Source organism: Haliotis asinina, chromosome 7 (assembly GCF_037392515.1).
Source record: "Haliotis asinina isolate JCU_RB_2024 chromosome 7, JCU_Hal_asi_v2, whole genome shotgun sequence".
In the NCBI taxonomy this organism is placed as follows: domain Eukaryota; kingdom Metazoa; phylum Mollusca; class Gastropoda; order Lepetellida; family Haliotidae; genus Haliotis; species Haliotis asinina.
Genome location: NC_090286.1, coordinates 49,959,373 through 49,977,421, shown reverse-complemented (window position 1 = coordinate 49,977,421; position 18,049 = coordinate 49,959,373). Strand labels below are relative to the sequence as shown.

The 18,049-nt window shown below is 41.2% G+C and overlaps 1 protein-coding gene across 1 annotated transcript; it reads right to left on the bottom strand.

The window, feature by feature from the left end:
• Positions 1 to 1,951: 1,951 nt before the first annotated feature.
• LOC137292191 (xylose isomerase-like) lies at positions 1,952 to 16,519 on the bottom strand. Its single transcript, XM_067823755.1, has 15 exons — positions 16,269 to 16,519; positions 10,076 to 10,152; positions 9,573 to 9,645; positions 9,038 to 9,179; positions 8,495 to 8,632; positions 7,811 to 7,920; positions 7,235 to 7,330; positions 6,857 to 6,940; positions 6,327 to 6,382; positions 5,794 to 5,864; positions 4,697 to 4,802; positions 3,833 to 3,935; positions 3,390 to 3,469; positions 2,886 to 2,960; positions 1,952 to 2,703 (listed from the first exon to the last, which is right to left on the bottom strand). The coding sequence occupies exons 1-15, from the start codon at positions 16,357 to 16,359 to the stop codon at positions 2,620 to 2,622; spliced, it is 1,386 nt and encodes a 461-aa protein (XP_067679856.1). The 5' UTR covers positions 16,360 to 16,519; the 3' UTR covers positions 1,952 to 2,619.
• Between the last annotated feature and the right edge of the window lie 1,530 nt (positions 16,520 to 18,049).

Here is an 18,049-nt window from a genome sequence, read left to right as displayed (position 1 = left end):
CTTTGATGCTGGAGTTCTCAGACCGATAAACCGATTATCTTTGCATTTATGAACATCCCAGCATTTCAAAGGAATATTCAACTTTACTACAGACTTGGCATTCAGAATCTATAATGTATAATACATATATATGACACCAAACAAATGTTCATGCATGTTGAAGGGAGGTAAAAAAAAGATGATCTCACCAATGTTTTGGGGTTTTTTTTTCTTTTCTTTTAATTTGCAATTGCAACATCTCTGTCAGGAAGATGCTCCATTGAGTTTGATGTATTGATCAATGTGGTGTGTGTATAATTTTTTAGAGTATGGATATAACAAACTCGCACGACTTTCCATGAAAGTTCAGTAAGATAGTCATTATATAAACCTGACCAATGAACATTGCAAACTTGACTCCTTAAATATAAACATTGCTAGTTTCAGAGACATTTACAAGTATTTGTATGATTAGTAACTGGAAATAATTGTGGATGAAGTGAGGTTATGTTGCATTTACAAAGTGATTGGAGCATTATTAAGATTATTTTATTTCAGCATTCTAGTATGAATACCCAAAAAAAACTTTCAAACAAGGTTGCTTGGTGTGAGTGATGTGGAGTGATAAACATGTTCAATATGTACTAGGATCCTGCACCAAACTTGTTGAAAATGTATTGATAAATTACACAGCTTGAATTTAACTATGTAGTATGTATGTTTAATGAATTGGTTTATGAGGTCATTTCCATAATTACATGGTGTCATATTTAGTGTTATGAATGATGGTATAATGAAAAACAATATGAAGTCAGTCTTTGGCTGGGAAAATATACTGGTAGATGTTAACTGATGAAAGGCAACATGTGTTATCGTGTACAAAGCTTAGTATGTGTAAATGTAAACTTTGTATGTCCTTGTATTTGTTTTATCACCTTGACATGAAATACTTTGACACTATGATGAAGCTTGGATGCCAGCCAGGGCAGTCCCTGTGTGTGGACTCAGTAAAAACATTGAAGAATGATCTCTGTTGAAGAATGATCTCTGTTGAAGAATGATCTCTGTTGAATGTATTTCATCAATGTCGGTAAGTGTCATAGTATCTCATGTGTAAGCACGAGTGGCATTCAGCTGAAATTGTATAATAGCAGTCATATTACCTCAATAAACAACATGTGTTTTGACAAATCCAAAGTGTTCTTCCAGCCCTTGAACTGAGTGCGATAGTCAGTCTCCATGTCCATCTGAACACAGCCTTAATTATGACATGCAGGTTGTACAAGTGTTAATAAGTCAACTAGTATAGGTGATATTGTTGTAATATTTTATAGGGAGAATCTATTCATCTCAACATCTAGATCTTCATTTTCGCATTAAATCTCCTTCGGTTTACTGATAACGTTTTCTGAGCAAGTTATCCAAAATGTTTTGGGACTAGTCTCAATGAGTCTTATGGAATAGTGGGAGGAAGATTGACAAGACTTTCTCAGTATATGAACAACATATCTGGCTAAGAAAACCAATGGCATCATTTCTAGAGACTAATACTGAAAGTACTTATGCTGTAGGTGGCTGAAATAGTCCACCCATAGGATTAAAGTATGTTCTGTGCCCCAAAGGGGATATACACCAAGATTTCTTGTTTCTGTGTGTAACCTGGTTATTGTAACATTTATATTTTAATGGAACCTTTGTAGAGGGTCTTGATGTTGGGATGAAGAGAACTCAATTTTGTTTCATGTTGATGTCTTAGTTGCGGATGTGCTCGCATTGCCACTTACCTGTCCTACATCCTATGTTGTATGTACAGGTAGTATATCATGCTGGAGCTGATCACTGATTTTCAGACATTTGTTTATATGACCATAACATTTGTTTAGTTGATGGAATGTATCGATATGAAACTGAATATTGTCTTTTGTGTCTGTTTCACTGTCAACTTCTCAGGAAGGAGACAAAAGCAGAAACAGACTTGTATATTGTATTTTATTCTTACACTGATGAATGAAAGGAATAAAGTCTATTATTACAAGTACAGTTTTTGTTGAATGGTTGTTCTGGAGTACATTTTGCAAAAACATCTGATTCATAGTATGATGTTCAAATGGTCAAATAACATGTAAAAACGAAACACAGGTGTTTGAAAGATATATAGGAATGTTTCCACCTGAAACGTACAATCTTAGCACTATACATCCATACTGGAAAAAAATCTTAGCAAGCAATATACATTGTGGAATGCAAGACAAAGTTAACATGGTATTTAAGTCAAAACACAGACATGACAAAAGCTTCATGGAAACCCTTCTGAAGGACAGTTGACTGGTTGTGGGCAATGTAGTATGAAGCAATCACAGACTTCTACTATTGAAATAGTTTCTCTTGGACACCAGTTACATGCTTGCACAAGTTCCTTAAATCTGGTCACTTGTGTAACAAAAGATGATTTTGTAACCAGTACATAAGTATTCTCTCTAGTTCAAGTAATGTGCAAGAGAATGTTTCAGGTATATCCTGTACAAGTGTCTTCTATTATGATGTCGGATGTTCTTTTCATCAAAATTTCCCAATGTTAAACGCTTCATATCCATTTACTGCATGTTCAATCTTGAAAGATGACATGCATGGAACTATCATCTACATGAAGTAATTCAGCATGCTTTCATAATGTTCTTGTTCGCCAGATACACGCTGTGGTTCACCATTCTCAATGATGTATTTCTGTAAAGAAGATAGAATTCAAATAAATGACACTAGCTATTTTGGATACAAAAATCTCTCCAGAAAGGCTCAAACCCTTCTGAACACATGCACGCACATATAGACAAGCAGATAGATAACATATCATAATACCTGCTGCAAAATTTAGCAGAAATGTTTCATGAGGATGTTAAAATATGTACCTCCAGTTCCTCAAAGTTTGCTTCTCCACTTTCAATCCTGGCACCGATTCCAGTACTATAGCTACTGTATCTGTCCTGAAACCGAGAAAGGATGTTTCGAATATAATGTATTCTGTTTGTACAGAGTGAAAATTTCAGAAAGAGCTTAAATAACATTTTAGCCAAATCCTATAGGCATGGAAAAGCAAATTTTGTGAAATGCTTGGTTTCTGTGTCAAGGCCACAAAAATGTGGTGTGAGTCTCAGTTGGCCTTCCTAGGAATTTACCGACTCGGGTTCTTAAATGGCATTCGTTCGAAATATTTCCAGTGACGTTAAATATTAACTCACTCAGTCGTAGAAGACATACCAAATTCACTCCGTGAAACAAGATGTATTTGTTTGGCAAATGTATAGTGCTGGCGTAAAAAGATCTATTATGATATTGTGGTCGTAAACTTAAACGTAGATTCCCAGGTGCATATGTTCCAAACCGTGAGGACAGTCATGTAATGTTGGCCTCACCTGAACAGCTTTTGGGATGGTACCATCACTGGCCACTCGGGCAGCAATCTTCAGGCCCCGGGCAAAGGCGTCCATTGCCCCTGGAAGAGGATAAATCATTGCTGTCAGTGCTTGGTTTGTCCAGTGTCAGCAGTTGTACATGAAGAACTCTTTCGGGAACTTTGATGACTATATTCTAATGCAGATACAAGTACTATGATAAAGTTAGTAATAACAAGTGGGAATTCACATGTCATCTCAGTCTTCATTGACACCAGGTGTTGGGCAATAACTCGGGGTGTACACTGAAATCGAACTCGGACAGACTTTTGAAGAGCGATATTTGGACCACTAGGCTACCCTACGGCCCATAAACCAAGATTAATGCAGTCGTGCAATCACTACATGTATAGGAGCAAAGGTTTTAATTAAAGACACAACCAGCCAGGTCCTGGTTGTCCTACCTATGTGAGCAATGAACATGTCGCGCAGTTCTGTAGATTCACGGCGGACCTTGCAGTCAAAGTTGAGTCCACCTGGCTGGATGCCTCCCTGATCCAACACCACCTGAGCAGAACAGGAACTTGTTCAGTATTGTACAGATGGCATTTTGGTTAATAAAGCCGATGTTTGAGCTTGTCGTTTAAGCCGGAGGTTCATATTCCAGGCTGATGCAAATGGCTTATACCTAGCTCAGATTTATGTAAAAGCCTATTGAGCAAGATGTTGTATTTTCACCCTGGAATATGATACAGCGTGTTTGTGTCTTATACAAACGTGAAAGGCGGATGACTAATGCCCTTGACTTTACCAGATGTTAAAGGTCTATAACCAACCTGATGCAACAGTTGATTGCCAAAGGTTTAGTTTTACTACTAATTCTAACCCGGATCTTAAAGGGCGTGTATCTACAGGAAAGAGGTCACAGGTTGAGAACAACCAGTCTTGATGCTTTACCGAAACAGATTCCATTTTGTAATTAGTCACCAAAAATCAGTGTTGACACTAGGGTATCGCGAGTTTGGTTAGCAGATCCTGCAGCGTCCCGATCCATAAAGCATTCATAGCACTATAGCATTCGTACGTCTACGGCAGACTGTTTAGTTACGACGGGTCGTAACGTTACGAATGCATTGTGGATCGTGACCCTGCTCCACCGGGAACAACTGCCACTGACAGAATTTGCATTAACAGGTAGGTGTCTGACAGTAATTCTGACGACAAGGAGTATCTCCACGAAGTGACAACGGTGAGATTCACTGCGACGTGGTACTGGGAATCCACCTTCCGCATGATCGGACACGGGTAGTGCTGGTCGTTCAGGTTACCTTCATCACTAGAGAAGTATTCTTGTAGTCCATAGGGAACTGGTCTGTGTCCCAGCCCAGATCGGGGGAGCCTGTGTTGGAGTCGATGGAGCCAAGCATACCCATCCTATCATAAAAGACGAATACAATGCACATTTGGAAGTGAGTGAGTGAGTGAGTTAGTTTTACGCTGCACTCAGTATTAAAACTAAATGCCGACGGTCTGTAAATAATCGAATCTGCGCCGGACGGACCAGGAACCAACATCATTAACATGATCTACGCAAGTGGGATACGCTGACATGTGTCAACCCAGTCAGCGAACCTGACCACCCGATCACGTTAGTCAACTCTTACGACAAACATGGGTTACTGGAGATCAGTTCTAACCCGGACCTTCACGGGTGGGCGCTGAGGCGAACATATCGTGATAGTGCTAGAGAGATGGCTCCAAGGACGCAATTTTGGTTCAGGAGAAACTATGACCAATAGTTTTCATACGTTTGTGTGAAGTTCAGAAATAACAATAACAAAAAGTATTCAACCCATAGTGCAGTAGAGAAAGACGACCAGAGAACTTGCTTCAACGATGAACCCGTTGGGCCATTTACCAGGTTGATCGCAACGAGTATGACTTCATTACTGTTTGGTTTCGAGACCGATAATTTCATGAGGTAGTTTTGCTTGGTTGTTAGTTCGTCCCAGTGTCATGAACAATGCAAATATCACCATGATGATGGTTGAGCTCTGTCGAGGACACACGCCGAAACGAGGCAATAGGAGAGGTGTGATCGTCGAAAATAACAGTCGCAGCTGACTACGATCGATAGCATTAGATACACTAGATGTAAATCAGGGATTAGGTTTCCTCCTGGTTGGGTCAACTATAATTTATAATGCTTTCACTGGTTCGAGATCTACTTTTCTAAGAGCCGCATCCTGTGACAGATCCGAATATACAAAAAACAAAAACAGAAAACAACAAAACAAAAACAAAACTATAGGTAAATTCACTGCTTGTCGCAAGGACCCATATAAAGTTGAACCAACGGGCCCGACATGAAATCCTCCCGAATACAAGCAGGTGCTCGCCCAGTCAGGAGACAGAAGGTACGTACGCCGAGGCGACGACACAGTCGTGTTCGTAGGAGTGGCCGGCCAGAGTTGTATGGTTGGGTTCGATGTTCAGCTGAAACAGACACGGATAGCTGTTGATGAATTCAAAACCCCAGAGAATATCAGTCCTGTTCATGCACCAAAGCAGATTCCACATGATGTTTACAGGAAATAGTGACGAAAATTATATTTGGCTGTGTTAGTGACGAAAATCAGTGACGTGTTTTTGATAAAAGATGACGATGAGTCACGTCTATGTTTCTTAACTTAATGTACCACGCACTTTGCTAACTTTGAACACATATAGTGGAATTCTGAAACTAATTTGTGGAATTCGGAAACTAATTTTAACAAACTTAAAGAAAACAAAAAAATATATCGTCAGGTCTGGCCATGTAATTTATATTAGGACTGTATGACTCTGAGTGTAAGGAAATGAATAGTCTTATACAGGTTTCTAGTGGTATGTTCATGTAACATAAAATAATGTCTGATGAGTGGTCAACTAGTATTGTAGTTATCTTTGGCAACCCACCTTGAACTCCTTGTCCAGGTCAAAGCTCTTCAGGAAGCCAATGACTGTCATGGCATCTACAAAGATACGTGCCGAACATACAGCAAGAGTGCCATTGTATAAGAAATGTCTTTAACAGTTCATAACTCAGAGACTTGGTATGGAGTTCTCAAACTGTTCTCATTGAGTGATATAAACACTTCATAAAAACTGTATTGACGAAGCAGTGTGATGCAGTTTTGTTGCTGTACCACAGGAGAGACCTGACTCCTAAACATCAGCTGTGGAAGTCAATTTTGAAGGATAATTCATTTTTGGTAGAACATGTATTTGTATTCTAGAAATGTCACTGAATTCAAATGCGTATTTTTACTATCACGCCATATGATTAAGATTTACACTGGATAATGTAAATAAATCACATTTGTCACAATAATACAATTTGCAACATTTCTGGTGAAACATTTCGCATATAAATACCTTCACAAATCATTGGCCTTTTCTTAACAAGCAAATACTTATTTATAAACACGTTTCCATGGAAACAGTACCATAATCATACTGGTGTTTGGTGGGTTCTTTTGGCTTGGGTTCAATCAGAAAGGTCCCCGTGAAGCCGATCTTCTTCTTGTAATCTGCAGCATACAGTTCACATGAGTGCCTGTGTGCCTGTGTCTGTGCCTGTAGATTCTATATGAGTGCCATATGAGTCATTATTTCACAAATGGAGATGTTGTGTCAGCCGTATCACGGCGGCCCGTATGTGATCGAGTCTGGACCAGGGAAACCAGTCATTGATATCACGGCGCAAAGCCATTCAGTATATCAGCCTCGGGTTGGGACTCTTGGGAATCATTTGTAACCCAGGAGCCCAACTGGTGCTACATGTCTCGGCCTTTATTCAAACTGACTATGAAAATATACCGTACCTGAAGCCATTCTGAAGAATTTCGCCATGTGGGTGACCTCGGCCTTGACATTGGTGTTGAGGATGCTGTGGTAGCCCTCTCGTCCTCCCCAAAACACTGACACAGAAGCAAACCGTTCACATACTGACCAACCTCGTACTTTGTGCAACCCAAGACATTAATTACAGCCTTACATTGCACGTATATTAATCCCCAGAAAACCAAGCGTATAAAAGTTAACCATGCTGACACAATTAAACGTTATCTGAAATGCTGAAAAGACTTACAATTCATCATATCAGAAGGTAACGACTTACTTCCAGTTTACTAGCTAAACCCTTCACCTGTTTGTCAAAAACGCTCTAGTGCATAGTTTTTTACGAAGGCGACAATCAAATACCTGCTGACTTACTGAACACAGATCGTGAAACTGCTGAACTTAACAGAAGCATGACATACCCGCTTCCTTGCTGAATCCAACACGTGGATTGGGAACTGCTCGTCAACAATGTTCAGCGAGGGCGAGATGCGAGAGCGACAATCCAATGCCAGCCTTCTTGCTGAACCTAACATTTGAAAAAGTACGTGAATGCTTACCGAAGTTCTCTGCCCCGAGTCTCTTTGCGACCTCCAAGCCTTTCTTCACTTGAGCTGCCGCGTACGCGAACACGTGGGCGTCTGGGTTGGTACTAGCGCCGTTCATGTACCTGGTGACAGACAGATGCGATAGTAACACGTATGGTAGATGGATGTTCTAAGATGAAGGGGGTCAGCAAGTTGTCATCTTTGATGTACCATGTAACAACCGACTTCAATGGCCACTAATATTGATTTTTCTTCCATGGGGTAAAGTCCTTAGCTATATACACGTATGTAACGACAGCATATAACCGTGCGTGCCTACCCACCGGCGTAGTTGAAACAATACACATCTTGTCAGAGGCAGTGTTATAGAGTATTTAGGGACACGATTGAACTGACTTCATCCACTTGGTGAATCTACATCGGCTCTGGCTACGGAGCACACCCCATATTACCTGGGGTGGACAAACAAGATGCAGGTTGCCACGGCAGTTACCTGGGATGGCGAGCAAGTTGCCATGACAACAACCTTTCATGGACGAACACCTTGCAGGTTGCAATGACAATTACTAGTATCTGGGATGGGCGAACAAGTTGCAGGTTGCCATGACAATTATCTGGGATGGGCAAACAGGTTGCAGATTGCCATGACAATTATCTAGCATAGGCGACCAAGTTGAAGGTTGTCATGACAAGTACCTGGGATGGGCAAACAAGTTGCAGGTTGCCCATAACAGTTTAACGCCAGTCTTCTTCTGAAGCTCCTCGGCCAGGTCCACGATCTCGTCCAGGTACTTGTTGGACTCCTCCAGAGTGTTTCCTTCTGGGGCGATGTCCCTGGAAGTGGGCAGTGTATGATCTAGTCAGGATGTAGGGAGTGTGATTTGCGCACATCTTTACAGTATTAAAGTTCAATCGGGCACTTGTGTGGGCGGAAAAACAAGGAGAGTTACTATGGGCATGGTGCGATCTTTTGCGGCACAGAAAGGAGTATGTTAGAGACGAAAATGGAAAAGGTGCAACCCATTTCAAGCTATGCGACAACAGAAATGGGTGTCTCATGGTGTTCATGTTGGGACTGAAACTGTTGTATTCAGTTGGATAGTCTGTCTGTAACCATGCAACAAACTACATATCACCCGCTGCGGCTTTTTAAGCTCGATATCAATCTGGCTTCCATAAATCTCAATTTAAGAAATATTTCGACACAAAGTATTAGCTACAGAGTATGATTGTGTTTACCTGTCATGGAAAGTCCAGTATTTGACGCCAAGTTTCGAGAAGAACTCAAACCCTGCTCTTAACCTCCTTTTAGCGTTGGCGATGGTGTTACTGCCGTCATCCCAAGGTCGGTTTAAGGTCGGGAAACCAAAGGGATCAGCACCTTGACGTCAACGGTTAATCAGGGTTTTACGCAGCTTAAAGGTATCACTCCATGACAGTTCTTGCCGCGGTTTTCGCCGCTTTAACCGTTTGCTAAGCATCGGGGTTAATTTTCTTAATCAAGCTGGGATATGTAATCCATAATTCTAGTTGTTCCTTTAGTATTCTTCCATACTGTCGAGCTAACAATAAAGTGACGTGCTCTTTATGGAAGGTTACTGGAATATTGTTCCAAAAGGACAACGTAAATATACCTTACAAGTCACAAACAATATGTACGTGTTGCCAAAGCACCACAGATATCCTTAACAGTGTTGTGCCTGGGATATCTCGAAGCACCAGGTGTGTACTTTCTTTTGAACGTCAGTAAGCAGAGACTGAAACAGTTCATTACCTGTCCCTCTGAATGTGTGCCAGAAACACACCGAGAACCTCAGCCATTCCTCCATCGTCCTCCCCTGCACCGTCTGCAGAAACAACACGTCATTTGAAGCTTTCACCACAGTGACGAATTTTTATACTTTCAACAATCAGTGTTGTTATACAATTGATGTAAAAATACATTCTATTATCATGCAAATTTAGTCGTTCAGCTTTTTCAGTTCGTAAACGGCAAGCACCGTCCTGACATTAAAACCTACAGCCTACTAGTTAAATATTGACAGCGTCTCGTAACGTTGTTTGATTGTGACGTCGTGGTAACCGATGGTGTTATATTGAACTGCAATTTGGCTATATCCTACCCGAGCGATATATCACTTTTCAGGATACCGGGGCAGTGTTTATGGTGTTAATGCATAGCTCGTGTCCCTGCAAGGATTCAAATTCAGATGGATGCATCACCATGGCCGAGAGTCTAAACGCCATTATGAGATGTAGCTGTGAGAATATACCTACCTCAGACGGGTTATACTGTTTATACACCAGGGTGTCAGCTGGACCACCATCAGGCTTGAATTCTATCTTCCCAATGCCTTCAGGAAGAATGTGAATTTTTAATATTGTGTGCATACAAATACGACTATGATTGAGACTTCTTAAAACTGTGGAAAGAGACTCGTGATAAGAAGTATCTATACCTGTGGGGCTGTCTCAATAAACGGTCTGTTTGGCATGATTTCAGCTCAAGGTCATTGTGGGCGGTAATGTGCTGTGGCTTTTGCACTTTGCAAGGTGCTGGGAAACATCATAATAAAACATATTTTGGGTGGTGTACCCGATTTTGTTGGCCCAAGATGGCCACCGAAAATCAAAGACTTCCAGTTGTAACACTATCTGACCTTTCCCCGCTGGATTATAGCGGAACACCTTGCTAATGGCTAGGAACATCATGATAAAACTATTTTTGAGGAGTGTCCTATTTTTTTCCTTGGCCTATTTCCTCCAAATCCAAGACGGCCTCCCAAAATTATAGAATGCTGAACTCCACCATGAATGGTCGCCGGCTGTTATAAAAAAAATCTTCGTTTGTGTGATTACGAGTCCAAAGGGCTGTTTCTAATACTTTCAAGAAATCTAGCAAACAAGATTTATGTTTGGTAGTAAAAGATATGATTAATTTTCCAGTTATTGAAAAAAGTTACTGTTTTGATCAGTCCTGTGAACTCATTTTGTCAAACAGAGATCTCTGTGATTCTGAACGCTCCCTTACAATTCCCAGTGCCGTTCCCATATGTGTATAGACGTTGAGAAGATTTACAAATGCACTTCTTTGAGCTTAGAGGTTGAGGCCTCCAGCCACATTTGATAATGTTTTTGATAATGGTACCAGCAGAAAACCAAATTCAATAGACACTATTTCAATCTCTATCAAACCTACACAGTTCCTCTATAGTTGTTGCAGTAGCCTGCGGTGTAGGTAGAAAGTCAATGTGGTTGAAACTCACACCCATAATCAAGTCGAGGACAACATCGCGAAAGCTAAAGACGAATCTTTGATCAATGACTGCATTGGTCTTCTTGCTACGGAACATTTCTAAAAGGATGGGTTTATTGCCTGGTGCGTTTTTCATACTTCTCATCATCATCATCACCATCATCATCATCATCATCATCATCATCCCGTGGCGGTTACAGCTGGGGCGCTATAGATGACTTCTCGTCAATTCCCAAAACAGCTGCGATAGCTACAGGTTCTCCCCTTCCTCTTTTTAAGGACACAAGTGTTGCCCTGTTTGGGCATGGTACATCTATGTAGACAATCACAGAACACTGTAACCCAGGACAACTCACATTCATGGCTGTAGAACAACCGCTTTGCACTAACAAAATATGTTCAAAGGAGATGGGATTATATATGTGTGTTTGTAGACTGACTAACAACTAGTCTCTGAAATGAACATATTTTACTGAAAAAAAGTTCATAGTAATAGTTTTGTAGTTCATACAAAATAATGTAATGAAATGGAGCCCTGAGACTTTCTTCATTTTCTGAAGTTATGAAAATCTAGACTTGCCACACTTTCTACACTTGTGTGGGCCTTCCTGGATGTATTTGCTTCACTAATGTGTTAGGTGAAGTACATGTAACCATCATGAGATTCGAACACGTTTTGTTTCGTGTGCGGCCTTATCTGGGTCACCCTTTCGTCCTTCGATAGACTCTAGCCTGTAATCAGTGTAAAGACAGATCAGATATCCTGAGTGACAGCACACTCCAAGAATAACATCGGTCACAGGTCCATTATCGTGAGATATATAAAATGTCAAGGGCCTTCCTCTGGGAACCCGCGTCATCAGGGACAGATTCCAGGTTAATGAGTGTTTGTTGTGTAGTCCGAGTCGTGATAAGACTACACTGAGACACTGGGCTGAACAGAACAGCTTCATCATATTTTCAATTTTCTCTTTTCCGAATATAGCATTACGTAATGATTCATGAACAGAATAGGTCCTAATTTGTCAAACAATTGGTATTGGTAGATGTAGTTCAACTTACAGATATATCAGATACATCCCATCATCGATTATTCATTATGTAACACAATTCTAAAAATGTTGTCTACTGTACAGTGGCTTTATTGGAGCAAATGACGTCACTATCTCCATCTCGTACACATAGCGTCCACATTATATCGTCCTGTAGTTTACATTGGCGGTTGTTGGGATAACAGTATTCCAGTAATACGATGACTGCATGCAAATATTCGTGTCTGGACCAGAAAAGTGGTTGATGAACGTCGGATTATTGATGGCCAGAAATCTAATATTCAGTTGCCATCAACATGGGTTGTACGTTTTCTGACCAGGAATATCCGCGACTTTTCGCTAACTGACGCAGTACACAAATAATGGTCACTGTGTTTTAGAGGTACTTGTGGAAATGTACGTATATAGTGAAACAAATCGAACATCTCTACCTCAATCAGCGATATACGGACACGTGTATATAAAGTGGGTTGGTTAGCCAAGTGGTGAAGGAGCTCGGTTACAAAAAGACCGCGTTCGCTTCCCCTCTTGGTATATACGATGTGTGAGACCTCATTTACACGCACTTCACCTTTGCCGAATGTTACTTAAATTGGTTAGTGGTTAGAGTGTATGAGTGAGTTTAGTTTTACGCCGCACTCAGCAATATTCAAGCTATATGGCGGCAGTCTGTAAATAATCGAGTCTGGACCAGACAACCCAGTGATCAACAGCATGAGCATTGATCTGCGCAGTTGGGAACCGATGATATGTGTCAACCAAGTCAACGACCACCCGATCCCATAAATTAGATCCAAATTTCATAGGGGTTTACACATATTTGACCCGGGAAGGTTGTAGGGGAATAAAGCTCAAAGAATCATTGACTAGCATATGTAACGTTTCGTTATGCTTAACCACATCATTATGAACAACAAGTTACTGAGCAATCAGGATAACATTTTGACTGTAACATCAATGATTCTTAATGGACCCAAAACTATTTACTCCACTATATCCAGTCTTGTGCTGTTTGATTCTACACGCCAGTACCCCCAAGTATGGAGAAGACTGAGGCATGCAGTGTAATTAACTTTCGTGCACTTAAAGGGCTGCACTGCACGACAAATTCACGATGAGATGAAATCTGTTTACGGAGATGATAGCCCATCCCATGACACTTTTGAGAGATGGAAAAGGAATTTCCAAACTGGTCACATGTCCTTCAAAGATGAGACAAGAAGTGGACGCCTCTCTGACTGACGACATGGACACCGTGAACAAAGTCGAGACACTGGTTCAAGAAGATCGCCGTCTACATTACAAATGGTTATGCATGAGACCGACTTGAGTTAAGGAACATTATTCATAACTAACTGTACATGTCCAAAGTGTCAATATGCTGGGTATCCTCGCCTACTGACTAGTCTTCAAAGGGAGACTCCATCAAGAGGGTATCTTCAGAGTCTTGAAATCATGGACGAATGTCTATTTGAATGATCCAATGATGAACACACTTCGTGGATGACACGAATGGGGTCATTCAAGAGATAGAGGGTTGGTTTTCTATGAAATCAGGGGACTTCTATTCAGCCGGTCTGTGCAAGATGAAGAGACGGTTTGAGAAATGACTCGGGAGTAACGGTCGGAGTAACACGGGATGGTGGCTATGTACAGAAGTCGCCATGGACACGAAAGCAAAATAAGGTTTTTACACTGAATTAGTCTTAGTGATAATTAGAACTCGTATTCTCGAAACGTTTGTAGACCTACGAACTTTTAAAGTCCTTCTTAACACATTGGCTAGAATTAAGTTAAGAAATCTTAGGGCTACGGACGTTTCGAGACCAAGGGCCCAGTACAAGATGCTTAGAGGTGAGGTAAGGGATTTTGAAACGGGACTTTGGATTGCATGTTCAGTTATTGATTCAGCTAACATGGCAACGTGCGTGCATTATCAAACCAACATTTCTATCTTTTATACACCAGCATCTCACTGTGGCGACACCAGAAATGGGCGTCACATATTGTACCCATGTGAAGAATCGAACCCGGAGCGATCCCGCAATGCCATCCCAACACCCCACTACAGCAGGACTTTGTAATGCGAGGTTGTGTCCTGTCGCGATCATTTTCAGTGTGGCCTGCCACTATAAAGGTGTAGTTAATTGTTAGCGTTATCTCATGCCCAACTGGTGCACTCTCTCGCCTGTGTGTATTCCTGGATCGTAGGCACACAACTGCAAGCCATGGAATGGAGTACTTAGAGAGAGGTTCACCGCATGTACTGTAACTGACAACTACAGCGACGGCTTGGGGTGAAATGGCGTCCGCGTGGGACAGATATAACGAAGGAGTGAATGAGTTTGATTTTTCTCTTCTTTTAGCAATATCCAGCCATTTCACGGAGGGAGAAATTGGAAATGGGATTTACACAATGTTACCATGCGGGGAATCGAACCCAAGCCTGCGGCGTGAAGAGTGAGAGCTTTAACCACTCAGCTACTCCACCAACCCACTTTTCGGGGGAACTTTTTCAATTACGTCCCGGTCCTTATCTTGTCGGTCCCTTGTCTTTGTAAACATTTCTGAAGATAGATTCTTACATAAAACGTTTAATATATTAATGTAAACTTTAACGCGCTTGAAGTTGTACTTTTTCAGTTTAACGTAACATTGGATCACATGGATTTGAAAAATGTATTCACTTGATAATGAAATATCGTATTACTTACTTTGATTGACACAGCGTTTAGCGGGAATTCCAGTGGTTCGATCATATTGTGCTTTGAAAGGTTTTAAATGGCAAGTCATGTAAACCTAAATTCGCTCCCGTCTGTATCCAAGATGTGGGTAGCTATATATGTCTTGTGACTCGCTTTCGTTCGCCAGACATCTCAGCGTTTGTCCCATTTCATAATGGTATATTGTACTTCATTACGCATGAACTCCAGTTGGTGTTTTAAATTACGCTACGATGGGGTAGACCCCAGTCTACGTAAACTTAGTCTCTGTATTATTCATTTAATTAGACTCGGGTAGAGCATTATAAAGGTCGCGGGTAATGTACAAATCGTATGACATCATCGTGGTATCAACTGACCTCATCTACTTGTCACGTTATCATTTGCCGCGAACGAATTCACGTAGATATAGTTGAAATTACACTGACACAAAAAACATATTCCACCGAAAATAGTTCTGTATAATTATATTCCCAACGTGTCACCTGGTATGTTTGAGTTGAAAAGCTGACCGCTCATGTACAATCCATAGCCTTCGGTCTCAATAGGTGGCGGGTACGGTTTCAACTTTGTGTTTTCAAATGATCGAATCTGGACCAGACAAACCTTTGGTTGACAGCCTCGAACCACGAAGTACGATGACAGGCGGTCAAACTGGGATCAAAATTATATCTTTAGTGTCATTGCATGTGCTGGAGGTCTTAATGCATAGATTGTCTTGCGGTTAACCCAAAATACACCGTGACATCATCTTAGGCACATCTTCTCAGCCTCCCGTGACAAGCATTGCTTACTATCGGTCAGTGGGAACATTCAGATAACGAAATCGCTGTTAAAGGCTTAGTATGTCTCACAGTCCATGAATCACATTATTTTCCCTATAACCAAGCCCCCTCTGCGAGGATAAAGCCTTAAATGAAGCAAGTCTAGATTTCTTCGAGTTCAGGTTCCTCTATATCTCTAGTGTCCCTTGGGCTCCTTTTCTATGTAGAAGGGTTAGTTTGTTACTGTCAAAATTATATATATATTAGTGCATGAAAGGCTGAATCTCACCCAGTAAACTGGCATCATATAAACCTTATCAGGAGAAGTGATATGTTGTCATTTCAGATCATGTATCCTAAATCCGACTCCTTTTGTTTCCCCTGCCAGATAAGTTCGTTCACATCTGCAGGCTGTTTCGTCGCCGCCCACCGTATATCGAGTTACTCAGGCCGCATTATAACAAAACAACGCTTGACTCCTCCGCTGTCCCCATTCTTCTCAGCTAAAGCGTGCTCATGTGGAGAGGGCCTTCACAGGTATACTTCCATTCTCATGTCAGTGCACTTTAATTCTGATAGTATAAGATTAATTCTGACAGTATAAGATTGATTCTGAAATTTGGTCATGCTGTCGACAAATGCTGAGTCAAATCTACAAACGCTAGTTTAACGTACCTGGGAAAAATTCAGCATCAGGTGCATCATACTTTTCATACTGTGCACCTGCAGAACCAGAGTCTGATGATGTAGGAGCAAACGACGACATCCTGGACGGAGGCAGTGAGAGGCGAATGTTACTTCTCCTGGACCTAGGGCTGAATGAGCGTTGTCAGAAGGCTGATACAAATGTCAAGGACGTTTTCAAGATACACACTTCTCAACACGATAACTGGGGACCGTCACACGCGCTGAGAAAGTGCTTGACTGAATTACCTATATTCGCTACGCATCCGCATCATGTTGTAGATACGATGTTATCTGACAGAGAGACATGTTATATATTCATTGGTAAACTGCCTAGGTTGATATGTTATTTAATGGAATACTATAATCTTTAACCAGTGACCATAATGGTCTCTGCTTACACATATAATGGTTGGACTACTAAAGTGGCCGAGCACAATCCCGCGCCATTTTAGCAAATTACCAGAATTCAACCATACATAGAGGGAGTGAGTATGGTTTTACGTACTTTCAAGGAATATCACGGCGAGAGACATCTGAAATGGGCTTCACACATTGTACCCCTGTGGAATCGAACCCGGGTTTTCGGTGTGACCAGGGAAAACACCCGCAACCCCACCACCCCAACCATACATGGATACAAATATACAAAACAATAAAATAAACGCAACTCTGGCTCCTTGTGAAGTTTTTAATAAAAGACATACACATGAACTTTTATTTTTACATATTTTTATGAGATTTCATTTTTCCCGAAACATGCGTTTCTTTTGCTGTTCAGTAAATTACATTCAGTGAAGGAAAAGCAGCCACCTATCTATAGTTTCAAACATGGGTTGTAGTGAGTGAGTGAGTTTAGTTTCACGCAGCACTCAGCAATATTCCAGCTATATGGCGGCGGTGTCTAACATTGGTTGCAAGAGTGTGCAACAGCTAGGGCTATATGCTGTTTCCTCACTTGTTTGATGGGTGGTAAATATTTCATCGATATCTACTGACGTTGTGCGAAGAAAATGCCACTGAAACGCACGTGAGTGATAGTCTTCCAGACATGCAGCATAAGGCGATGGCTATCTTCAAGATTGCAAACAATTCATGCGTGCTTGAATATAGTAATCGCGGTTACTATCATGACTATATGGCTAGGAGATACATTTATACAAAGTCACAGAGCGGAGTGGGACAATGGGCAGGGTGTATCTTGCTTCTGTGTGTGTTCAGACCACTGGCCACTCGTGAATGTTGACCCGGTGTCGATATGACTAACAGTGATTCGTTCTCCAACACATCCTAATGACTCCACTGAAACAGCCGGTACTGTACATACCTATAGAACAGGTAAAGTACTGATTTCGAGATTTCCTGATAATGGACGTTTCACTTTGAGTGAGTGCATGTTTAGTTTTACGCAACTTCTAGCAATATTCTATCAATATCACAGCGAGGAACACCAGAAATGGGCTTATGATTTAGTGCCTACGTGGGGAATCGAACCCGGTCTTCGGAACTCTTTAACCACTAGACTACACCACCGCTCCTTAATTGAATACACGATGGCAGTTAGAAAGTGGTCAAATGCACCATAGTTGTCGTTAGAACCAACAAAATGGATTATAAGGCCAGGCTCGGTGACTGACAGCGCGTCATATGTACCCCGACCGCGTTGATCGATGCTCATGTCAATCACTGTATCATTTGGTTCAGACCACGTCATCGACATCAGTCAGGTGTCATATCGTTCAGAAGGGCGTTTGAAAAAAATCGTTTAAAAT